The sequence below is a fragment of the Bos taurus genome, chromosome 10 (genome assembly GCF_002263795.3).
Source record: "Bos taurus isolate L1 Dominette 01449 registration number 42190680 breed Hereford chromosome 10, ARS-UCD2.0, whole genome shotgun sequence".
NCBI lineage: Eukaryota > Metazoa > Chordata > Mammalia > Artiodactyla > Bovidae > Bos > Bos taurus.
This window is the reverse complement of record NC_037337.1, coordinates 82,367,476-82,393,354: the sequence shown is the minus strand read 5'-3', so window position 1 is coordinate 82,393,354 and position 25,879 is coordinate 82,367,476. Positions and strand designations below refer to the sequence as shown.

Genomic DNA, 25,879 nt, shown 5'->3' with positions numbered 1-25,879 from the left:
AAAGGGCTCAAAGGCTGAACCAACTGAGGAGTTCAGAGACTCATAGCCCATTAGAGATCTGCCTTTTTGTTTTGGTGACCGTTCTCTGAATGGCCCCGTTTTATGCCGTAGTGTCTAGCTAACAGTCAGGGTCCACACGGAGGAAGCTAATCCAAATCAAAGCAGTTATGTTGCTTGTTCCTCAGGACCTGCAGCTCAGGGCACGAGGGATGTCCAAGGTAGACTTGGTTAATTTCTTCTTTCCCGTCTCACTCCCCACTGTGGAAATTCGGAAAGCAATATAATAGTAGTGTCTAAAATTGTCTTTATGGCTTCCCAGTTCTTTCACTTGCAAGGTCTGAAGAGACCTTTTCATCCGTTTTATCCAGGAGTTTTATGGCCTCTGCTACAGCATGTAGGGCAGGTGTTATTAACTTTTGCATCTCAGAGCTGAAGATCAGTATCTATCTAAAGCCATACAACTAGTAAGTGAGGAGGCAGAATCTTGAACCAGGGCCTTCTGGTTCCAAAACCATCTCTTCTTTCCAATATCATCATTGTTCCCTAAACAAATAACTTAAAAATCATTTCCAAAGCCGATCTGAAGATGTAAATGTTTTGCTGCAATGTAGCAATCCTAGCGGAGAAGGCAATGGCACCCCATCCAGTACTCTTGCCTGGAAAATCCCATGGATGGAGGAGCCTGGTAGGCTGCAGTCCATGGGGTCGCTAAGAGTCGGGCACGACTGAGTGACTTCCCTTTCACTTTTCACTTTCATGCATTGGAGAAGGAAATGGCAACCCACTCCAGTGTTCTTGCCTGGAGAATCCCAGGGACGGCAGAGCCTGGTGGGCTGCCGTATATGGGGTCGCACAGAGTCGGGCACGACTGAGGTGACTTAGCAGCAGCAGCAATCCTAAGCCTGGTTTTGTTGTTTAGTCGTGTCTGACTCTGTGTTTAGTTGTGTCTGACTCTGTGGTCCCATGGACTGTAGCCCACCAGGCTCCTCTAATTCTGTCTATGGAATTTCCTGTCTGTGGAATTTCCCAGTCAAGAACACTGGAGTGGATTGCCATTTTCTTCTTCAGGGTGTCTTCACAGATCAGGGATCAAACTCATGTCTCCTGCATTGGCAGGTGGATTCTTTACCACTGAGCCACCAGGGTACTATTTGGCAAGTCAAGGAGCATTCTGCAGGGGGATGCAATGAGCTTGTGACAATTCTTTAGCTGGGAGAGGGGGTGGATCCTCACTGACCATTGAGCAGAATGATTAAAAGAGACTGTTCCAATTACTAATTATATTCCAACTAGAAGAACCCCAGAGTTCCTGACCTTTTTTGAATCATTAACTCCTGTTTTGTTTTGTTTTGTTTTTTAATTTTTTTTTTATTGAAGTGTAGTTGAATTATGGGCTATCCTGGTGGCTCAGTGGTAAAGAATCCACCTGCCAATGCAGGAGACTCAGGTTCGATCCCTGGGTTGGGCAGATCCCCTGGAGAAGGGACTGGCAACCCACTCCAGTATTCTTGCCTGGAGAATTCCATGGACAGAGGAGCCTGGCAGGCTAGAGTCCGTGGGGTCACAAAAGAATCAGACACAACTTGGTGACTGAACTACAAAAACAAATTGAATTACAGTGTTGCATTTGTTACTGCTGTACAGCAAAGTGATGCAAGTATACATGTGTGTATATATATGTATGTTTATATTCTTTTTCATATTTTTTCCACTATGGTTTATCACAGGATATTGAATATAGTTCTATGATTATTTCTTTTGATTGATGACACTATAAGGGTACCAACCAGTAAGAAAAATGCAAGCTGGATTTTGTCAGAAAGTAGATACTAGGAAAAGTCAAACCAGTTCTCATAGTAGCTAACACGTGTAGAGCATGGGCTATATGCCATGCTCTAAGTAATTTATATGAATTCTTACATAATCTTGCATAAAAAGCTAGTAATTGTTTTAGGTAATACAACCCTGTGATGTTGGTGCTGTTACCTCTGTATTAAATGCGATGCTCATTTTAACTTGCCCAAGGCCACAGATTCAACCACTCTGTTTTGGAGTCCTTGCCTTGAGTGTGTATGGCCTCTCCATTATAAGTCTTGGAGTTCAACAAGTGAGGGTAAAGATAGATGATGAGCTTTCTCTCTGGAGAGATTCCTCTTAAATCATTGTATGTGAAAGATGTGATTTATATAGTACGGAGTTGATGCCCAAATAGGTGTTTCATAAGAAGGGGATTTACCTTGTTGGAGGGGTTCCAGGTATATGGTGCCATAGGCCAGTACTCCATAAATGTCCTGGTTTCCCATGTAATTCACTCTTCAGGTTAGCTCAACCTGCTGCTCCCTTGTATGTGAGGATGGATTGGTTTCTGGGCTGGGGTTCGAATTCCCTTAAAGGAAGGAGTTTAGACCCAAGCCATTCCTTAGACAAAAGCATGTAGGAGAGAGGAAGGCTGAGAGTAGCTTGAACTAATTTTAGCTTTCCCATTTAGCAGCAAAATAACCAACCAAGAATAATTTTTCTGAATCTTCTACGTGTTTTTGTTCTGATGGTGAAAACAAGAAAGCCAAGGGTTTGGAGGACACACAGCAGTCAATCTGTTCATCAGATAAGAAGTTCAAGCTCATTTCTCAGGCACTTGTGATGAATCCGTATTACCATAAAGAAGGGTTGCGTTTATAACATTGTCTTCTCCTCTCCTCATTTCTTTTGTTCATTCATTGACTCAGTAGTTAATTAGCAACTACTGAGAATCTACCCTGTACCAGCCAACCTTCAAAGTGCTCACCCTCTTCTCATTTCTATTCTTTTTATCACTTCAACGGTCATTAGCAGGTATTCTTGCGAACAGAAGGCAAGTTGAATGAAACACTCCTTTCATCAGAATATTTTATTCCCATTTTGCCTCTGTTCTGTCTTCTGTTTTCTGCCTGCTGCTCTGCTTCCCCAGTATGTGACATACTTTTTTTCTAGCCCTGGGTTCCATTTCTATATTTTTATCTAGAGCAGAATGACTTCTTAGAGTGGAGCATTTCATTGAGAATTTTAAGTTCTAATCACAGGAGTGTTGCTCTGACTGCTTTATTGGGGGGAAAAAAAGTCTCCCCTTTCTAGACCTGGTTCTCTCAGGTTGTTGACATGAAAGCTTCTGAAGTTTTAACGCTCTGCTCCAACCCCATTTCAATCCTGAAAGTAAAAGTGTTTGTTGCTCAGTGATGTCCGACTCTTTGCATCCCCGTGGACTGTAGCCCACCAGACTCCTCTGTCTGTGAAATTCTCCAGGCAAGAATACTGGAGTGAGTTGCCATCCCTTCTCCAGGAGATCTTCCCGACCCAGGAATTGAACCTGCATCTCTTGTGTCTCCTGCATTGGCAGGTGGGGTTCTTTACCAGTTGAGCCACAGCCTTTTTTCACTTCATCATGGGCCTGTAGTAACCAGTATTAATAGTTTAGAATCTATAAAGTTGTTTACAGATGCTTTATTCTTTTTCCTGGGTTCTCTCCTATTTCCTGATGCTGTAATCTCCCACCTCTTCCTAGGAACTCCATGCTGAGTTCATTTATAAATTCACGCAGAAGGACAAAGGGAAGGCAAGGAAGAGGTTCTGCCCCCCCAGTGTGGTGGTGTTTCTAGAGCAAGTGCCTGGCAAAGACTTCAGGAAATGTTCTTGCTTCTCTTTGCTGGGCTGTCTCCATCCCTCTAGAGCACATGGCTGCCCTTTAAGATAAGATGAAAGCTTCAACCACATGCCTCAGTGGACTCACTCACCAGGTGAACCAAGATTTAGATGACATGCCTCACGAACCTTTTGAACAGCCACCCTGGGAATGTATTTATTTTTATTTGCACATTAGATGATCCCTGGAGTGTGACTCATTTATAGCTGGCTCATTTTTAAGCTAGATTACCGTAAGTTGGCCCTGGTTTTTAAAAAATTTCCTTTATGTAACAGAAAAAAAAAAAATCAAAATAGAACCGAGACTATGAAAGTTAAGTACATGATTATGATTATATGATCATCACCATATGATTATATTTTCTACCTAAACTTTGTTGTTTTTCCTGGTCACAGATAATTTTAATCAATCAGTCAAGATGTTGTTGTTATTTACTCCCTAAGTCGTGTCCAACTTGTTGTGACCCCATGGATGCAACATGCCGGACTTCCCTCTCCTTAACTATCTCCTGGGGTTTGCTCAAACTCATATCCATTGAGTCAGTGATGCCATCCAACCATCTCATCCTCTATCGCCCCCTTCTCCTCCTGCCTTCAATCTTTCCCAGCATCAGGGTCTTTTCCATGAGTCAGCTCTTTGTATCAGGTGGCCAAAGTATTGGAGCTTCAGCTTCAGCATCAGTCCTTCCAATCACTATTCAGGGTTGATCTCCTTTAGGTTTGACTGGTTTGATCTCCTTGCAGTCCAAGGGACTCTCAAGAGTCTTCTCCAGCACCAGGAACTCTCAGCCCCCTTCTGCAGGGCTTGGCCTGTGACTACCCTAGCTGTGTACTCAGAATGTCTCTTCTGAGCCTGTCTTCCCTTACCATTTGGGTGGTCAGGTGTTCATTTGCCAACTAGTTATCCAGCACCCCCATCTCCTCCAGAGAGTGAAGTGTGGGGCATTAGAGGAGAGCTGTCCAGGTTGCCGTGAGCACTGCTGTCCCAGGAGTGAGCCTCCCCACTGCCCCAGGGGTGCCCCTTCTCTCTGACGGTTGTACCCGCCCGGCAGGAGCTACGCACCTGGGAGGAGGAGCTGACGCGGGCCGCGCTCCAGCAGAAGAACCAGGAGGAGCTGCTGCGGCGCCGGGAGCAGGAGCTGGCGGAGCGGGAGATCGACATTCTTGAACGAGAGCTCAACATCATCATCCACCAGTTATGCCAGGAGAAGCCCCGGGTCAAGAAGCGCAAGGGCAAGTTCAGGAAGAGCCGGCTGAAGCTCAAGGATGGAAATCGCATTAGCCTCCCTTCTGGTTGGTACCCGGGAGACCTGGGGGAGGGCTTCCCAGGTGAGGCTAGTGGTAAAGAACCTGCCTGCCAATGCAGGAGACGTAAGACCACCGAGTTCGATCCCTAGGTCAGGAAGATCCCTTGGAGGAGGGCATGGCAACCCACTCCAGTATTCTCGCCTGGAGAATCCCCATAGACAGAGGAGCCTGGTGGGCTACAGCCCATGGGCCCACAAAGAGTTGGATACGACTGAAGCGACTGAGCACGCACGACCTGGGCGAAGCATGAGTGAGCCGAGGGGCTCGTGCAGCAGGGGGTCTGTGGGAACCAGGGACTGGGCTCAGAAACGTGAGACCCCAGGTTCCTTATAGAGCTGGTTGGAAACCCAGGTTCTATTCCCGGGAAAGCCTGGTCTGCTGAGAAGCTTCACCCTTCCAAGGGGGATTTTGGAGTATGACTGCACACAGAACATGAGGGCAAGGCCATGACCGTGGCTAGCCCGACAGGCAGGTGTGGTCCAGTCTGCTAGAAAGCATGACCATGCATGCTTTTCTACAGGCAATTCCTACAGGCAATTCTTACTGTAGGAAAACCTGGAGAATGAAGATGTCATTGGGGTAAAAGAATCCCAGGGTGAGTGTGTGCATGTGCCTATGAGATAAGAAGACTCCTGGCTCTGCAAAATAACTCAGGGTTTCTGTAATAATTAGTTCTCTGTGTGCAGTTGAGATTAGGATGAATGTTTAAGAATTTGATTTACACGTAACCTTTCAGAAACACATTAGTTGAGCAAAGGTACATTTGCGGTAGGTACCACCTTGGGAAAATGCAAAGAAATAAGAAACTATGAATTAGAGCCTCTGGAGTTTATGTACCCACGGAGGGAGGTGAGTACTCATGTGTGTGTTTATGTAGATAAAAAAGTTCATTGTATTCTGAGCCTGTCAGTCCCCAGGAAAGCAGACTTATTAGAAGTGTAAGGAATCAAGGGAAAATAGCGTAACGGGAGCAGTAGTAGATGATTTTAAGCACTGGGATGGTGACTTAGGTACAGACAAGAGAATCCAGTTAGTGAAATTCAGTGAGTGTTGCTGCACGTTTTTTTTTTTTTTCAGGCAACACAGAGTCTTTAAGCATCTCTGGAGCAACATGTGCCAGCATCTTGATGTGTGCTAAGGAAGCAGATAGAAAAGCCATGGATCCCACCTCTAGGGAGATCACCGTCTAGAGGGGAAACCTAGGTGCCAACAGGCAGATCTTTTTGATAAGCCCTTTGATAGATGGGGAGAATGAAGCCCAGAAACTCAGAGAATGTACATTTTACATTCCTCATGCTCTGATGTAAATGCTTTTGGAATAAACTGGAATTTGGACCATTAACTGCATCTCGCTCACTTTCTCAGATTCCGTGGGTTAATCCTGTTACCCTGCCCTTAATGAGAAGCATCGGTCTCCCTGCTTTGGTCCCTGAGAAAAGCAGATGTGTACTAATAGATTATATGAGACAGAGTAGTTTATGTATTTTATATTAGATTTCCTAGAATAATCAACTGGGCTTCCCCAATGACTCTGTGGGTAAAGAAGCCACATGCCATTCAGGAGACACAGGAGATGCGGGTTCTATCCCTGGGTCAGCAAGATCCCCTGGAAAAGGAAGTGGCAACCCACTCTAGCATTCTTGCCTGAAAAATCCCATGGACAGAGGAACTTGGCAGGCTACAGTCCAAAGGGTCGCAAAGAGTCAGACACAACCAAGTGACTAAGCACACACACACAGAGTGATCGACAAGGTCTCATGATATTTTAAAAATTGATTCCAAGTAGGTACTTGCTGCCTCTATGTACATTATATGGACAGCTTTACGAAAACAGTCTAATGAAGTTCACTTGGGTAGTGAAGCTTCTGTCTCTGCATACATCCAGCCGCCACATCCCTATGGGAAAAAGAAATGATTCTAAAAGAAAACATTTCCCAGTTGAAAAGGAGCTTCTCAGGACATAGTGCCCATCCCTCAAGGCTGCCAGCAAGTATCAATTCTCTCATAGGAATTTTTTTAAATTGAAGTAGAGTTGATGTAACATTTTATACAAATTTCAGGTGCACACATAATGACTCACCATTTTTAAAGGTTATATTCCATTTATAGTTATTATAAAATATTGGCTATATTTCCTGTTTTGGACCACATATCCCTGTTGTTTAGTTGCTAGTATCCAGCTCCTTTGTGACCCCGTGGACTGTAGCCCACCAGGCTCCTCTGTCCATGGGATTTCCCAGGCAAGAATACTGGAGTGGGTTGCCACTTCCTTCTCCAGGGGATCTTTGCAATCCAGAGATCGAACCTTGAGTCTCCTGCATTGGCAGGCAGATTCTCTACTACTGAGCCACCAGGGGAGTCCATATATCCCTGTAGTTCATGAGAATTTGATGATGGGAAAATTCTAACACACACATCTGTTTGTCTTCCCCCAAGCAGACTTCCAGCACAAGTTCACGGTCCAGGCCTCGCCCACCATGGATAAAAGGAAGAGTCTGATCAACAGCCGGTCCAGCCCTCCTGCGAGCCCCACCATCATCCCTCGCCTTCGCGCCATCCAGTGTAAGTCTGTTTCCCAAATTAGCTGGGGCCAGAACACACCAGGGCACCTGTCCCCTGTTCTGTCCAGCCACAGCCTGGTCAGGCTGGCTCCGTCATTACTCTGCCACCTCTCCTGGACAGTATGTGTACACATGCACACGTGTGAGGGCTTCCTAGGTGATGCTAGTGGTAAAGAACCCGCCTGCCAATGCAGGAGGCCTCAGAGACGCAGGTTCAATCCCTGGGTTGGGAAGATCTCCTGGAGAAGGGCATGGCAACCCACTCCAGTATTCTTGCCTGGAAAACCCCAGGGACGGAGGAGCCTGGTGGGCTACAGTCCATAGTGTTGCAAAGAGTCAGACATGACTGAAGTGACTTAGCATGCTTGCACTCACATATGTATGCAGGCCCTTATCCCCCATTACCTCATCTCTCTGTGAACTTGACCCTGCCTCCTCTACATTTCACTGTTAGCCAGATACCTACAGAGGGGTTTGTGGGTGTTGGCGGGATCTTTAGTGAATTACAGAGTAATTTGGGATGTGATGAAGGTACCCTGGACTTGGGATCTGGTATATTTAGGACTTGGGACCTCTGCCATATTTGGAGCATCATGGTATTTCTTTGGTCCATGCTTCCTAGGAAGGGGCTTTGTCAAAGTGCAGGTTCCAAGGTAAACTTGCCAAATACTTTACAATAGTCCAAATCTGAGCCAATTTTATTTTATGATGGTGTTTATTAAAAAGAAGTTAGGCATACCACACATATATACATATATTCCTAGTGTGTGGGAGGGAGAGGTTGAAGGGGCATACGCCCTAATTTAAAGATAGAGAGATTTCATCCCAGAGAAAACCCCCCAAGACCTGAATTTTGGGCTTTCCTTGAAAAATCAAATCAAATCAGTGGATTCTTTTTCTCGTGTGCTCTGTATTTTGCCTCAGTCCCATTAACTCTTTGTTTTCTGATAACTGGCTCCTTCCATTCTCCCCTGGGGAAGGGAATGGCTACCCACTGCGGTATTCTTGCCTGGAGAATTCTACGGACAGAGGATCCTGGAGGGATATAGTCTGTGGGGTTGTGGAATCGAAGATGACTGAGCAACTAACACACTCCTTCTATTCATTGATGATATAAGGCCAGTCACTGAAGAATTTGGGTTTCAGCCCTTGCTCTAAGGTGTCAGGGTCAGGAGAAGGTTCCTCCTCCCCTCTCTGTTATATTTCTCCAGGCCTGTTGCTCCCAGTCTCTAATTTCCCTCTCCATAGTGTTGAACTCCTCACTTCCTTGCTTTCCAGCACTTTCTTACCAAAATTTCTTCACTTCTACATCATCTTTACTCCTTATCTCTCCCACCTACTTTCTCACCCCCTCCCCCCACATCATCCCCCAGGTCAATTCCCACCCACCCACCCCCAATAAAACATGTTCCCTAAGTCAGGTCTGTTTGGAGCTCTGGTGACTGGCTGGCCAGGATTCCACCTTCCACTGGACTCGGAAGAATCTGGGTGGTTTTCCCACATTTGGCACTTTGAGGGCACAGAGTGAATGGTGGCTGGGAACTCCCTTACATGCCCGGCAGGCTCCACTTGGGCACAGAGTTGCTCACAAAGTCTGACTCTCCCACACCTGCAGCTCCAGTTATGTGAGTGTGTGTATCTGGTCAGGAAGAGGCTAGTTTAGGGGGAAGCCTCTCTCTTTTCCTAATCCCATTTGACCTTTATTATTCACAGTGACACCAGGCGAAAGCAGCAAAACCTGGGGCCGGAACTCTGTGGTCCCCAAGGAGGAGGGGGAGGAGGAGGAGAAGAGGGCCCCCAAGAAGAAGGGACGGACGTGGGGGCCAAGTACACTTGGTCAGAAGGAATTTGCCTCAGGAGATGAAGGGTAAGAGCCAGATGATGGGAAATCCTTTAAAAATGCGGCGTGAAATACCTTTTTCTCTGTTGTGTGTTTCATCTTGTTCAAAGAAATTACATGCCTCTTGATCTTTACAAGAAGGTTTTCCAATTGCCTTGTTCCCTGGAACCTCCTAGTTCAGGAGTTGGCACAGTTTTTTTCATAAAGGGCCCAGTAGGAAGTATTTTAGGCTTTGTGGGCCATGTGGTCTCCGTAGTAACTACTCAGCCCCACGAGGTGGTAATGCAGAAGCAGCCACAGATCATGGACAATATGTGAATGAATGGACATGGTTGTGTTCCAGTAAAACTGAACAAAAACAAGTGATGGGCAGGATGTAGCTCGTGAGTTAGTTTGCTGGCCCCTGGAGCATCCTGTTCAGAGGAGCAAGTAGCCCAAGCATTTGGCATGTGCGAGGAGTTCCGCCTGAGTGTTTTACTTACACCTGGCTCTTGTCCTTAAAGCATCTGCCCAGAGGAGAGAGAAGGAAAGGCGAGATGACAGGGCTCTTGAGCGGAGGCTTGTCCTGAACCAGAGGCAGGCAGAGCTACCCGGCCTTGGAGGTGCAGGCGGAGGTCACTCCAGGGCCACTAGCCCTTCTCTATGAGCCCACCCTATAACCATGCTGATGTGTGTGAGACCCCTCTGGACAAAGCACACCGCAGGCCCTGTTGCCTTGGATGTGCTCGTGTTCTCACGGAGGGTTTGCGGCCCACGGGTCCTGGTCTTTCATAGACCAGTTGATTGTAGCATGGTAGTGAAGCGCATGAACGCTGACTCCAGGCTGCCTGGGTGTGAATCCTGACTCCTCCACACCCAGCAGTGGGGCCTTAGGTATCCTCATCTGTTAAATGGGGATTCTCTCCATACCTGTCTCATGGAGTTGACCCTGAGTAAGCTTATCTTTGGGAAGTCCCTTAAAAGGTGGGCTAGCTCATAGTAAACTTGCATAAATAAACTTATGTAAATACTTACTCTGATGATTCTTCCATGCTTCTCATGCAATTCTGCTTCATACCTGAAGAATGCACGTGATGGGCTATACTTCTTATTCTTGTGTTAGAATCTAGAACCATATTTCTTGACTTTTCCAAGTGTGAGGATAAGTAGCAGCCCTCTTTATCCTTTTTAGTGGCTTTCCAAAGAACTTCTAAGGTTGACTATTAGACTTAAAGGTGCCCTCAACCTGTAACTGGCCTTGGCCTTGGTATTTCTCTGAATACTAAGATTTCATGTCCAAAATCTATTTTGCTATGCTAGAACGTGAAAATAAGTTTTGGTTCATGAAGGATGGACTCTTGAAGCCAGGCTTTGGAAATCACTAGTTACCTTGGAACAGAAAATTTATATATGTAGGGCAGGCCTCCCTAAGCTGTATAAGAAATCAGTGATGGAGTCCCCTGGTTGCTCTGCTGTACTAAATTCTGCAAGTGCAAACACTCTCTAGTCTGTCCCTTGAGCTTTGGCTAGAGTGGGGTTGAGCTGGGGCTGAGGAACCCAGTCACCCTGAGTCCCTTGGTATTTATGACATTAGTGTGATTCTGAGTAGGCTTTACCAGGTTGGCTATGGATTCCAACAGTCTCTCTGGTTCTGTTTCATTTCAGTGTATTTTTTGTCTTGCCAGTAAATTCACTGCATTTCAACATTACACAAAACATTAACTTTAGAATTTTCTTCCTCCTTACATAGATTTGCCCTCAAAACTTTTGAAGCAGTTCAAAATATGTGACTTAATTTTTCAGGATTATCAATTCCTCTGAAGAAATAAAATCTCAGGAAAAGACTTAATGTTGGGAATTTTTGAGATCCTCTGTATGATACTGTTTCTAATGTTAGTTCCTGTTGACTGAAGAAAATATATAATGACAAAAAGCTGTACTGAATTCAACAACATTAGGTGAATTTGCATCCCCATCCTTTTAAAAAACAGTATGTTTCTGTAGGAAACATAAGCACCTGTCTGTAATCAGCAGCTATCTATGGATTCACAGCCCCCACCCCTCCTCCAATTAAGCTGTGGCTGCCCCTGGGATGTTTATCCCACAGAGGGAGGTCGTGGACCTGTGACCATTCCAGCAGGGCCATCTTGTTATGATCCCTTCATGATGTGGGCTTTGCAGACTGAACAAGGGGAGGGCAGCTGGCGAGGTAACAGGAGCCCAGCCTTGAGGGTTCTCAGGTGGGAGAGGCTGAGCAGCATGTATCCACTGTTGCCTGCTACTGATTCTCTTTATTCATTGAAGATCCCCTCAGAGACGGGAGAAAGCTAATGGTTTAAGTACCCCATCAGAGTCTCCACATTTCCACTTGGGGTGAGTCTGATCTTCACCACCTCATCACATGTACTATAATAATCCTCCTCCCCGCCCCCGTTTCCTTGTCCTCACAGCACACCCCGCAGAATCAAGCCTCATTATTGCCAGGGCCATGTTGACTTTTTTTTTTTCTGGAAGCAGTACCATCGTGCACCTTGGGAAAATTCCTGTGTTGGTCCGACTTAACGTTTCCTCATTGCCCTGACCACTCCTGTTGTTAAGATTCTCCCAGCATCCTTTGTTTTAGGGAATCAGTACATGGCTGTTTATCCTTTGGTCTTCAGCACAGGCTTTGACGCTGCTGATCTGAATTCCCTGGATCCAGAGCTGGAAGGGATTTATAAGATTTTCAGTCAGAAGTCTCAGGCTGTGGGTTTGGCAGATGTTTTTCTCTGGCTGTGTATTTTGGTTGAAATCACTGATGTCTGGAATGTACTTTAATCACTGGTATTTCTGATAGCACTTGAAACAGAGATCTGCAGGCAGGGGAAAAAGCTGGTCCTTCTCCCTCCCTGGAGATGGGATGGGAAGAGTGGGCTTTAGTTGAATGGCTCTCTCTAGTCCTAAAATGAGAGCTGCCCCTGGTTATAATCCCAGTTACTCCTTGGCAATCATAGCCCGCAGATTCCTCAGGCCTCCTTCACTGTTCTTTAGGAAAAAGACCAGTGCTTGTGGGCCTCTGATGCCCTGTCCTGTAAGAGGGTTGGCGGGGTACCCAGTGTGTGTCCTTGGAATTACTGACTTGCCACTGGGAGCTGATAACAGGGATTTGAAAGCCAGCTCCTGTCCTTTTCCTCTCCGTTCCCAGACAGGCCGAGGGTTCGAGTCCAGCCTTATGTACTACCCACATAGGTCTGTCCCAAAGTGCACTGGGTTGACGCAGCTTTTGTCAGTCGATTTTTGTATTTGAAACATGGATGGCTTTGGAAGTTGCCTAAGCATGCTGGAGGCTTGGAAGGAGAAGTTGAGAAGTGGTGTGAGTGGCGTGGCCTGGCCCATCTCTGTGAGCTCATCGCCCAGTGCTTGCCTTGCACTGCATATCTCAGCATTGCAGTCTTTCTAATGTCACTGGTGTGTTGTATTATAGTCAGTGTCTGTGGAGTCTTGGCCTTTCCCTTAAGTTGGGCTTAGGCAAGACCCTGGCCAGGGCCGGGCAGTCCTCATTCCTTCTGTTCTCTCGCCAGCCTGCCCAGGAGGTCTTCCCACAGCTCCATGGCAGCATGTGTAGGGGTGTGTCATGCCTCTGCTTTTCTGTCCCTAGAGCATGTGCACTTCTGTTAAAGAAGCAGGTGGGCTCAGGAAGCTTTTTGCCTGTACCCTGAGGCTCTTGGGCTTTGCTGTAATGAAGCAGATGGGGAGAGGCCCCCGGAGCTGAGGGTAAAGGGGGTAACCCGTTCTGACAGTTTCATCATTTCCTCTTGTTCAGCCTCAAGTCCCTGGTAGATGGATACAAACAGTGGTCGTCCAGCGCCCCCAACCTGGGGAAGGGCCCGAGGAGTAATCCAGCCCTGCCAGGGTTCACCAGCCTTATGGAGATGGGTGAGCATTGCCTTTGTCTTAACTCCCTCCCGATCCCTCAGGGAAGTTGTGGCCAAGCTTCTTGGACTCTTTCCAAACCTCTAGCACTGCTTCGTGGGGCTGTTTCCTCTTTTCCTCAACTCTTGGTCCCGCACCCTATTCCCTCTGTTTGGCTCTACTCCCATTACAGGGAATATTTCCACATGACCACCGCTGCCGTGGAATCTGCCCTTGACCTCCTGTCCCAAGAGGCTGGTTATAGTCTCCTTAGGGCAGTGAGGCAGGGGGAGGTGTGGAATCAGGCACTTGCCTTTCCTGGGTCTGCTTCCTTGTATTTTAACGTGGGGAATCCATAGAATGGGAGATGGCAATAGAACCCCAGTGTTCCTCCAAGGAAGCTCTTCCAGTGTTGCCCTGTGATTACTAAATGTGTAAGGCCTTCTCCAGGCTGTCTCTCAGAAAGTACTCCTCGCTCTAGAATTCCAAGGTCGTAATCAGTCAGTCCATAGAGTAGACTGGCCTTCATCCATGCCGAGGATTCTAATCCTTTGCAGGAAATGGGTCTTAAGACAAGTCTGTAGGTTGTCAATTCTAGAAATTCAAGGTCCCTTCCCATTTCTTTTTTAATTAATTTTTATTGGAATATAGTTGCTTTACAATGTTGTGTTAGTTCCTGTGTGTGTGTGAGTTGCTCAGTGGTGTCCGACTCTTTACGATCCCATGGAGCCCACAAGGCTCCTCTGTCCATGGGATTCTCCAGGCAAGAATACTGGAGTGGATTGCCATTTCCTTCTCCAGGGGGTCTTCCCAACCCAGGGATCGAACTGGGGTCTCCCACATTTCAGGCAGGTGCTTTATTATCTGAGCTACTAGGGAAGCCCAGAGTTAGTTCCTACTGCACAGCAAAATGAATCAGCTATACATATACATATATTCCCTCCCTTTTGAACTCCCTTCCCATTCCCTTCCAGTTTCAACTTGTAAAATAATTAAGGATGTACCTGTTCTGGGAAACTGACACGGCACTTCTATGACAGAAGGAGCAAATTGGCAGATCCCCTTTTCTGCAAATGGGAAAACAGGCTCTGGGAGGGAGAGCGACTTCCCCATGTTGGTCACTGTTGAGTGTGAAGTCCTATTGGTTCCTGGTCCTGCACCCCTGACTATTCAACCCCTGGATCCCTAGCACTAAGCCAGGGACGTGGGGTTGGGGAGAAGGACCAGATTTTTATTCCTGCAGCCTCGTTCCCATCTTCTGCTCCCCCTCCACTTCTCTCCTCTCCGCAGAGGATGAGGACAGCGAAGGCCCACGGAGTGGGGAGAGTCGTCTCCCGCCGTCACCCAGCCAGTCCTACCTCTGTATCCCATTCCCTCGCGGGGAAGATGGGGATGGCCCCCTCAGCGACGGCGGTCACGAGGAGCCCACCCCGGTCAACTCAGCCACCAGTACCCCTCAGCTGACGCCAACCAACAGCCTCAAGCGGGGCGGCCCCAACCACCGCCGCTGCGAGGTGGCTCTGCTCGGCTGCGGGGCCGTTCTCGCTGCCACGGGCCTCGGGTTTGACCTGCTGGAAGCTGGCAAGTGCCAGCTGCTGCCCCCGGAGGAGCCCGAGCCACCAGCCCGGGAGGAGAAGAAGAGGCGCGAGGGGCTCTTCCTGAGAGCCAGCCGGCCCCGCCGGAGCACCAGCCCCCCATCCCGGAAGCTCTTCAAGAAGGAGGAGCCCGTGCTGTTGCTAGGAGACCCCTCCGCCTCGCTGACGCTGCTGTCTCTCTCCTCCATCTCTGAGTGCAATTCCACCCGCTCCCTGCTGAGATCCGACAGCGATGAGATCGTGGTGTACGAGATGCCCATCAGCCCCGTGGAGGCCCCGGCCCTGAGCCCCTGCACCCGCAACCCCCTGGTCAACGTCCGAGTGGAGCGCTTCAAACGAGACCCAAAGCAGTCACTGACCCCCACCCACGTCACCCTCACGGCCCCCGCACAGCCCAGCGCTCACCGGCGGACTCCTTCCGACGGGGCCCTCAAGCCGGCTGCCCCTCCAGCCAGCAGGAGCCCCTCCTCCAGCAATGGGCTGAGTCCCAGCCCTGGAGCAGGTGAGACCTGCCCTCCTCCTCCTCCTCCTTCCTCCTTCCTCTTTCCCGCCTTGGGGCCTCTCTCCCAGAAGTGGAGATATCAGGCCGACCTCAAGTTCCTCCTCTGACTCAGCCAGTTGAGACAGGCTGCTCTGGGCCACAGGAGGGGACTGACGTCTGTCTGTCCTGTGCCTCAGGGGGGTCTTCCCTGAAGAGGGGAAGCAGACAGGCAGGATCTGGGGAGAATCCCACTGGGACTCCTGTGAGATGCTCAGGCCCTGGATCTGGGAGTGTACGGGCCAGTACTTTCAGGGCGCATCAAGGGTAAGAGGCCAGCTCTGTTTGTTCCCTGGAAAGAAGACTGCAATTACAGGGAGGAATCTGGCCACACACAGGAGGGTATTTTCTGCCACGTAGCTTAGCTCTTGCCTGTCATTACAGAGTGAGTACAGACCATGAGTACAGACACACTTGTAAGGCAGGCTTCCAGCCGGGCATCACACCCTGCATCGCTCATCCCTTACTCACACCTGACTCTCAGACGTGGAGATGCGTCCCGGTGAACTGCCGTGCCGCTGCACACCCTGTCCTTCTCTGGCTGACATCTGAGACACCTGAGCATACACTCTCACTCCTGCCCCATCCCTCGCTCCCTAGAAGACCTCGATCTGACATAAAAACTACCTGAAATCCCATAGGAGAGGAGGGTGTGGCAATACCCTTTCAGTGAGACGCAAATATGAGTGACAGCTGTACTTCACTATTCAGCTTGCCCTTCTCCTGCTCAGATTTTTTTGTTAAAATCAGACAGGTGGCCTCTTTGGAAAAAGAGACCCCCAGATTACTAGTCTTTAGGTTTCTGATGCATTGGAGAAGGAAATGGCAACCCACTCCAGTGTTCTTGCCTGGAGAATCCCAGGGATGGGGGAGCCTGGTGGGCTGCCGTCTGTGGGGTCGCACAGAGTCGGACACGACTGAAGTGACTTGGCAGCAGCAGCGGCAGCAGGTTTCTGATACCTGCTTTGTCCTTGTTGAGCATGCTAAGTCGCTTCAGTCATGTCTGACTGTGCAACTGTATGGACCATAGCACACTAGGCTCCTCTGCCTACGGGATTCTCCAGGCAAGAATACTGGAGGGGGTTGCCATGCCCTCCTCCAGGGGATCTTCCTGACCCAGGGGTTGAAACTGTGTCTGTTATGTCTCCTGCATTGGCAGGTGGGTTCTTTACCACGAGCGCCACCTGGGAAGCCCTTGTTCTTATCACACGTTTATTAAATGGATGAACTGAGAATGAAAGACATTTCCTTAAGTTGTTTCATTACAGATATGACCTCATGTGTCCGATTATTATAAGATACAGGGACCATGGTCTGTGCCCTGGATATGGTCTGTAGTTCACTGTTACACCCCCAGTGCCTGCCAACACACTGCATAACACAGAGTAGGTGCTCATTTCTCAAGTTATCCCAGGTGGTCAGGGCCATGGTCCGTGGGGCGGGGTGGCGGGGGGGTTGGGGCCGGGAGTAAGTGGCGTGTGTGGTCTGTCATCTGATACCTCTCCCTTTGTCTCTTGGACCAGGAATGTTGAAAACCCCCAGCCCCAGCCGAGACCCAGGTGAATTCCCCCGTCTCCCTGACCCCAATGTGGTCTTTCCCCCGACCCCAAGGCGCTGGAACACCCAGCAGGACTCTACCTTGGAGAGACCCAAGACCCTGGAGTTTCTGCCTCGGCCACGTCCTTCGGCCAACCGGCAACGGCTGGACCCATGGTGGTTTGTGTCCCCCAGCCACGCCCGTAGCGCCTCCCCGGCCAACAGCTCCAGCACAGAGACACCCAGCAACCTGGACTCCTGCTTGGCCAGCAGCAGCAGCACCGTGGAGGACCGGCCAGGCCTTCCAACTCTGCTCCCCTTCCAGGCAGGGCCGCTGCCACCCACCGAGCGGACGCTTCTGGACCTGGATGCAGAGGGCCAGAGTCAGGACAGCACTGTGCCGCTGTGCAGAGCTGAACTGAACACACACAGGCCTGCCCCTTATGAGATCCAGCAAGAGTTCTGGTCTTAGCACGCAAAGGGTTGAGGGCGGGCAAGGGGGGACGCAGGAGGAGACGGGGAGGGGAGCTGGCTGGCACAGCCCTTTCTCAGAATTGGACCCCCCTGAGCCTCCCGCCCTACTTCTTGCACTGATAATGCACTTTGAAGATGGAAGGGATGGAAGCAGGGCCCCTTCAGAGGGCTTCTCACCCTGCAGGGCCCTTCTCCCTAGGTCCGCTGGAGGGGCTGTGGCCATCAGCTCTGGCTGTGTGGGGGAGGGAGGGGTGCGTGCATGTCCCCCACCCTCCACAGTCTTCTCGCCTTCAGGGTGACTCTGCAGAGTCACTCAGCCGAATCTGCCTGCTGCTCCCTCTCTTCAGCCCCCAGGGGGTGCCCTCCTGGGGTCCCTCGGTTAGCCCTGAGTTCAGCCTTCCCACACACCCAGTACTGGATGTTCTCTGATTGATTTTGCTCCTCTTCCATGTGCTTTCCCGACACTCATGAATGAGAATCTCATTTGGTGTGAGATGTGAGCTTTTCTGCGTCCTAAGCCCTATGGTGCCGGCTGGAGAACGGAAGGCAGAGTGCCCCCTCGTTGGGCACAGGAATTGAGGGAGCTGGGACCACCTGCTGCACTTCCATGCACCCCCACTTCTTTATTTGAGCCTCCCAGTGGTACGGGACCTGCCTTCGTGAGAACTGGAAGGAGGAGGGAGTTAGGAAATACAGTCGAGTTGCAGTAAAGAGGGTCACAGAGTCTGTCTGTCCTCGTTCCTTTTATAAACACTTAAAGAAGAGCAGAAACCAGCATGTGTTGACAGCACCCATCTCCTGCCTGGGGGTCCAGACGTGGTCAGACCCGGTTCTGAATCAAATATGCACTCGTCCCAGGAATTGCCTGGGGAGGCTCAATCTCTGGTGTCAGTTCTGAAACCAGAGACAAAGTTCCTGTGTTTGCCCCTTTTGTCATCTGATCTGTATGTGTCTTCCCTTGCCTTGATCTGCCCTCCAGTCCCTGGAATTAGTGGATCTGGGGTTACATGTTTGGTGGGGAGGTATCTCTACCATGCACCAGAATAGCATGTAGAATCGGGTCCTAGACACTGGGAGTTGGAGCCGTGGGGCTTCCTGCTTGCCCGTCATCATTCTGCAATGCCCATAAAGCCAAACGAGCCCTTAGTTCCTTGCGTGAATGGATGTGGTGGGTAATGATACCTGTAAGGTGCCCTGTGAGCCCCTCATGTACCCTCATCTTCAAGTCCGAGTGTTGGAGACCGACCAGGGCTTCTTGTCTCTGTGCACAGGTAGCCCCTGCTGCTGGGCCCCAGACCGTGAGTTGGATAGGAAGGAACAGAGGCCAATCCTGGGTTTTCTGGAATTCATTTCCTTGGCTTGAATGTTGAGCTTCTGGAGCTTTCTCACACGGGTCTCCTCCCTTCCTCTTACCCTGAGGCTCCCGAGGCGAGTGTGAACAGTTGTCTTTGAGTGGGGATAACGACAGGAGTCCTTAGTTCACGCTCCTCCCGACCCAAGACTCTCTGTGTCACTCCCCCGTCGTTTATCCTGGCTGTTTCTCTGCAGGCTTTGGAGGCCCGCCTGCAGGTTCCTTGCGTTTGCTGCCCGGGCGCAGGACAGGAGAGCAGCGATGTTGGCACAAGTGATGGATTTGGTCACTGCCCTCTCTGTGACTGTGCTAGAAGTCCTGCCCTGAGGATGGCAAAATGAGTGACCTTGGTTTTCAAGTTGCTCCTTGTTTTACAAGCCCACTGGCAGGCACTTAGGTTCAAGGGCCCCACCTACTTTTGGGCGGGGAGGCACTGTTGGTTCTGTTGCCCAGGGTTCTACTGTTGCGTCTCCTTTCTCTCCGTTTCTTTGTTCAGCGAAGACAGTCCAAAGGAGGTGATTTTTGCCCCCGACCCCACTCCTTGGCTAGAGGGGGTAGGGTGGGGTGGGGGGGCAGTGCTTGAATCCCATCAGCTCAGCCAACCAAGTGACTGCTCTTCATTCTCAGATGGCCTGTGCCCTTTCTGAGGACTCTCCATGGGCCCAGGCCCTAAGCCACCTTCACATCTCTAAACCCTTGGCCCCAGTCTCTGGTCTTCTGGTGGGTGCAGCCTACAGTGTAGTCCAGACCACCCTGGCTCTGGCCAGCGCTCTGGAATGAGGCAAGGAGTCTTTGCTTATTTTCTGGTTTTTGTCGTTTTGTCTAGAGTAAACCCTTGCCACTGGGTGACAGCTGGAACCCGTCTCCTCCTCATCCACCTACCTCCTCATCCACCTAGGGGATGACAAGGGAAGGCGGGGGCTCTACTGTGGGAGGAGCTATACCTACAAGAGGCAGAAGCAGGGTTATTCCGAAGATGCTTCTGTGGGCTTCCATGACGATGGAGGCCTTTCCATCTCAGCTCCTTCAGACTGGGTCTCCGAGGGGCCCCCATCTGCCACTCCCTCTCTCTCTGGGGCAAGGCTTGGGTGGGATAGGATCCTATAGAATAAGGTTTGGGTTGCCCCCCTTTTCCCTTTCCTCGGACACTTTCCACTGCTCTTGGCGGGTGCTCCTTCATGGACGATGGTAATGGAAAACAGATACTGCTCTCTGCCCCTCTGGCTTCTTCAGTTCGTTCCACTGATTCTACATAGGATTGTCCTCTGTCCTTGAGGATCCAGGTCACTGCCAGGGGCTGAATAGATGTCCCAGTTATTTCCATATGTTATGTCTGAGAGGCTTTGAAGGATGCTCTTAGCTTCACATCCTTTAGTATCGGGAGAGTCTATTGTGATGATGATGGTGATGGTACCTGACATTTGGATGACTCAGGATAGGGCTAACCCTTCCTCCTAACCTTTACAAAAGTACGTTATTTGCCTTCTATCTTTGATATACTTGGTGGTAGAGAAAGGGAACGGAGAAGGCAATGGCAGCCCACTCCAGTGTTCTTGCCTGGAGAATCCCAGGGATGGGGGAGCCTGGTGGGCTGCCGTCTGTGGGTTTGCACAGAGTCGGACGCGACAGAAGCAACTTAGCAGCAGTAGCAGCAGAAAAGGGGAAATGCTTAAAGATGAAGATCCAAGTGAAGAGAAGTTAATAAGCTGCTTGGACCGATTGCTGAGTTGGGCACCCGGCTCTAGGACTGAAGGCATTGGCTCTGTTCTCTGTTCTGCTTTTGCTGTCTGACCTTGGACTTGTCTCTTAGTCCCTCTCAGATTTCCTTCCTGTAAGAGCAGCCATCACCTGCTTCCCTCACAAGGGCAAAAAAGCGTGTATCAGAGCAGGTCCGAGAAGCCCGTGGCTCCCGGCCAGCGAACAGGACAAACTGCTGAAGTTGGCGGTGCGGTCCCCACCACCTCTGCCTCTAGGGGACTTGCCTACTTCCTCTGGCTTCTGGAAGAGGCAAGATTTGGAGTTGGCCTAATGACTAATGGGGACCGTGGTCAGGCACGTGCTCTTCTTTATATGGCACCTGGTGTTTAGAAGCATCACTCCTAATTCCCCCACTTAAGTCGTTAGGCTGATCATCCTACCATGAGTGTCTTATGGAGCAGGAAGTGGGAGACAGGGAGCTGGAAGCAGCACCAAAATGATGATTTAGGGCCTCTCGTTTCTTTGAGTCATTTCCCAGAGTCTGATGTGTTTTGAGGCTGGAGTCAGGCCAGTTCCTGAAACTATCTTTAGGAAAGGGTCTGCTGGCCCATAGGACACATGTCATGGTGGGGGCTTCATCACAAGACTGCTTTTCCTTTAGACCACAGTTGCTCAGGACACAAGTCACCCCAAGAGCATCTAGGCCTGATACCGTGTCTGCATTCTTGCTCACAGCGCCCCGTGGGAGACTCCTTCCCGCCCCCTCCCCTAGAAGGAAGGAACCCCATCTTGAGCATTCCTAACTCTTCAAAGTACAGAGCAGCGGGTATTAAAGGACAGCTGTGAGTGGTACCTGCAGGGTTGGTATGTCCATGCGGGTGTGGCAGGCTCCTCTGTGAATGCAGACCCTTGACCATTTCCACGCGTGTCTCATTTAGCCCACCTCTTTGACTCAGGTGTGTGAAGGCAGGTCAGAAACACTGTTGTCTCTTAAAGAATTTCGGGGAGAGGGCAGGTGCTGCCACTTCTGTAGTGCCAGGCTCTTGCGAGGTCTCTGCCGGAGACTGTGGACTGGGGTCGGGGGAAGGCCGCCCATGGTGCCTTGTAATGGAACGGGGCGGCAGGAAACTGGTGATCAGAGCTACCCACCCACTAGTGTGATGTCGCACACATCTCTCCCTCTCTCTGGATCTCTGAGCCCAGCTGTGAGCTCAGGGTGATGCTGCCTTCCCCACCTGTAGCACGAGACCCTTCTAGCTTGAAAGTCTGTAGGTCCCAGGGCCCCTGGTCCAGCACTGATAAGCCTCCCCTGGCTGGGTTGCTTCCCTTTGTGGAGGACTGTGTGTGTGTGTGTGTGTGTGTGTGTGTTTGAAAGTCAAATATTGGCACTCTTGTGTGGTTTGACTGACTAGACCACCTGCTTCTCTCCTTGGCTTCAGGCCTGAGATGCCTACTTGTCAAGTCACAGCTATTATGAGGAACACATTCCCAAATGTCTCTCTTTGGTCAGATGTATCATTATTTTCTTAGATCAGGAATTCAAATGAGTAAAACTCCACATCAGAAGGGGAAACCCTCTACTGCTTCCGGGGAGGCCTCATTCCCTGGCTATGCCCTGGCCTTGCTGCCCAGCACCCACTACCGCAGTCACTGGCATTGGAAGGGCAGGAGGCAGAAACTGGAGTCCTGGCTGATTAAGGCTAATTAACAGGGTGGGGGTAGGTGTCTAATTAGCCTGACCTGGCCCTGCGCTTCTAGTTGGCCCTATGGCCTGGGTGAGCCTCACATTCGCTTATTTTCCATTTGTCCTGCTGCACTATTGACAGGCTCACCCCCTCCTTTGTCCATTTCAGATCTTGGGCCCTAGGGGAGCACCCTGGCCTCCAGAGGCTGCTCAGGGAGCTGTGATTCGTTCTTCTGAAGGTTGGGCTGCTCCATGACCTGGAGCCAGTAGGACTGGTCCTTCCTGATTCTTCTTGGCTGTGGTTCTCTGCATCTCCTGCCTGTGGCCTGGCTTTGGGTCTTTCACTCATGACCACAGCTGGAAATAGAGAGGTGTCTCAGGGCCCAGCTGTTGGCAGCCAGGAGCTTATCTACTCCTGTCTTTGTTTCTTTTGGGAACAGAGTTGCCTTTTCCCTGACCCAGTCTCCCTCCTGACTGGTCTGATCCACCCTCCCTGCAAACACCCACAATCTAGTTTTTCCCGCCTGATGGGCAGGCGTGAACCTGGCAACTAGATAGGAGTCTCAGGATGGACACCAGAGTACAGTGGCAGAGGTTCAGAGACAGGCCTTTCCTGTTGACTGTGCTGGGTGGACGTCCAGGAAATCAGAACCCAGAGGTCAGATTGGTTTACCTAGAGGGGTCCTGGTGGATGATGGCCCCACAGAAATAGTGGTCTTCTCTACACTTCCTGAAGTGTAAAACCAAGTTTCATAAGTATTGGGTTAGCCAAAAAGCTAGTTAGAGTTTTTCCATAAAATACAGAAAATGGGAACGAACTTTCTGGCCAGTCCAATAACCTGTTGCCTGTGTTCCTGAAATCCTTCACATCTAACTACTTGCTTTGAGAGATATGACATTTAAAAAATTTTTGATTTTATGTTCATCGTGAATTTTTCATTAATTTCAACTTTTGAAAGTACTGCTTTGAAATATGATTCATCTGGATAGCGGAGGGTTGTTTTGGTGTTTTTTGTGACCCGCTTAAATTTTACATCCAAGGCGAGTTGCCCCACCTTATCCTGGCCTGAGCTCTGCCTGCCCCTCACCTGAACACACTGAGGGCAGACCTGTGAGGTAGGCTTGGGTTTTTTCTGGTCTTCCTTCCTTTCAGGTTCTGAGTTGGATGGTGACCCTGGAAGTGTCTGCATAGGAATGTGTTGGCTTAACAGCAGTGAGACACTGAGGGCAGTTTTCAGCCTTGGCCCTGTGACTGGGGTAACTTTTCCTGGATGTCCCCTAGCTGCCTGTCAGCCTCTCTGAAACCCTGAGGTCGCTTAGAGGAGTGTAAAGGGAAGGGATTATAGTGGGAAGGATGCTTTCGAGTCTCCATCTGAAAACTCTAGGACATCTCTGAACCTGTAAAGAAGTGAATAAACCGTTCTCCCAGTTCCAGAAAGGACCAAGATGGACAGAGGCATTTTTGCTCCCTTCCACAGGCACGCCACTGCCTGGCGCTCAGTGACCTTCATGTCAGCCATCACGTCACCTCCATCGGTATCCTTTTCGCTACTGTTGTTATTCTCTGTCGTCTTTATTTTACTCTCATCATTTATCTTTCCCTCCAGTTCCAGAGGCCATGCTGGCTATGGCTCTTTGCTTCATCACTGTCAGAATGAGGCATGGGTCCATCCTGGTCTGGGTATGAGGACTAATAATAAATTATATGAAACCATTATATTTCTTCTAGGTGAGTGGTGCTGTCCTGAAAGTGTATATTCTGTTCTTTTCTTTCTTTTTGACTCACTTACCCCGGGGGTGGGGTGGGAGTACATTACCTCCAGCTAAGAATGTGGAAACCAAGGCTCAGATGGTTATAGGCCCAAGGTCACACAGCTAGGAAGGAGTGTTGCTGATCTGTTGGCTCCAAAGTCATCTCTTGTTTTCTCCTGAGCACATTTTAGGCCACTGTTTAGACACTCTGGGATAAAGTCAGCCTAGCTTAGGTCCACCATGCCTCTAAGATGGTTCTCTGTCCAAGGAGGAGTTGTCCTGTGACTAATCAACCACCAGCCTCTGAGACTGGAGACACCCAACAGGGCTTGCAATCTCCCTGGAGCTCAGTCGATCTCCTCTCTGCGCCTGCTACTTCCTTCTCCATCGTTTCCTCTTTATGATTGTTCAGGGGGTGTTGAATATGTCAGTTGCGTAGCTCTTCTCCCAGGATCGCCAAAAGCCTGTGGGCTCTCACTTCTTTTTCCAGCCCACAGTTGCCCCATGACTGACCACTCTTTACTGCAGCTTCGACCCACATCCCTCTGGGCCTCTCAAATTTGGAAGCCTTATTGTAGCTCCTCTTGGGAACTTGAAATCAGGCTTTTGTCTTTTTATTGTATCAGATCACATGCCCTTGTTACCCAGTTGTGGCAAAGAAGGAAGGTGATGAACTTGTCCACTTCTTCCTCTAATTTTCCTCACTACCCACGCTAAACACACACACTCATGCTCACACAGTCACACTCTCACACTCACACACATGTTCATACACACATACACACAGATTTAGTCTGAGACTGTATCAGTATTTTCTAGGGAGGTTAAGGAAAGGAGCTGGAGACGGGTTTTATTTAACTCACAGAAAACCTTTCTTTGGGATTTTCCTCCCCGTTAGAGCCTTTGAGTCTAGGTAAAATGGAAGTTCACATACCCACCCTGGTCTTGTTCCTTTGTGTGTAGCTCCTAATTTTCATTCCCAGGCCTTCCCTGCTCCAGTTTCCTGTCCATGTGTGCTGACCCTGTGTCCTTGAATTCCCATTTTGCTTTGGGATTTAAGTTATTGTAATTTGTCAACAATATTTAAAAATAGAAAAGTCCTGAAGGAAACTTATCAGGTTCTTTTCTTTGGCTTTTTTTTTTTTTCAAGGTACTGTAAATTGTTAACTAGGGATGCCAAGCAGGCTTGGTTCAATGGCTAAACCTCTTATCATATTACAGCGTAAGGCTGATCTCAGCCTGGTCTCACCACCAGAGCACACACAGACTTGAATAAAACTGTTACAATCATGACTTTTGGTTTGCCCTGGTGCTTTGTAAACTTGTTCTTTCCTCTCTTTTCTTCGTAAGTACACAAGATGTCCAAGTAACTGTTTCTTGACGACTGCCATATGTAGGGATAAAATAATGGGAGAGAGGGGTAGATACGGTGCAGGAAAGAGGAGGTAGGCGAGGAACCTCCTCAAAGATTCTAGAGACCCCCAACTGGACCACGGAGGCCCACCAGCAGGTGCCTACCGAAACAGTTCAATTTCTTTGCACAGCTGACTTTGCCCAGGTAGTGAATTTTGGCTTTCAGAACTCCTAGCAAGGATGTGCTCTCTCACGCCATATCAGTGTCCACCCTGACGTTCCTGGTGAAGCTGGGAATGCGGCTGAGAGGACAAACACCAGAGGAGCCGTGCACTTGCGGACAAGGTTTGCCAGCCGTGAGTCATAGGCTCCTTGTGGTCTTGATACTCTGAATGGCACTTGCCAGCTGTGTGACCTTGGGCAAGCCGCTTAATCTCTCTGCGTCTCTTCTGGAGCAAGCTCACCACAAAGCAGCTTTTGTGCTCACTTTCTATGACTGTGCTTTGGGTGAGGCTGAGGGTGAAAGCAGAAGAATTTTGTTTGGGGCCATTCTTTAGTCCGCTGTTTCTCATCACTCAGCTGCATGTGGAAAAGTGGCTTCCGAACTTCCATGTTGACCCACTCACACTTTAACACCTCGACCT

General features: G+C 49.5%; 1 protein-coding gene across 2 annotated transcripts in view; it reads left to right on the top strand.

The window, feature by feature from the left end:
* Positions 1-25,175, top strand: part of MAP3K9 (mitogen-activated protein kinase kinase kinase 9) — an 86,639-nt gene extending 61,464 nt beyond the window's left edge. Inside the window, exons 6-12 of one of the 2 annotated variants that reach the window (NM_001206852.1) lie at positions 4,728-4,968; positions 7,423-7,545; positions 9,258-9,411; positions 11,668-11,736; positions 13,166-13,278; positions 14,545-15,351; positions 16,911-17,395. In NM_001206852.1, the coding sequence (NP_001193781.1) occupies positions 4,728-4,968; positions 7,423-7,545; positions 9,258-9,411; positions 11,668-11,736; positions 13,166-13,278; positions 14,545-15,351; positions 16,911-17,395 (1,992 nt within the window). Of the gene's footprint in view, positions 1-4,727; positions 4,969-7,422; positions 7,546-9,257; positions 9,412-11,667; positions 11,737-13,165; positions 13,279-14,544; positions 15,352-16,910 lie in introns of both variants that reach the window. The other variant, XM_005212015.5, reaches the window with a different exon arrangement.
* The last annotated feature ends 704 nt before the right edge of the window (positions 25,176-25,879 follow it).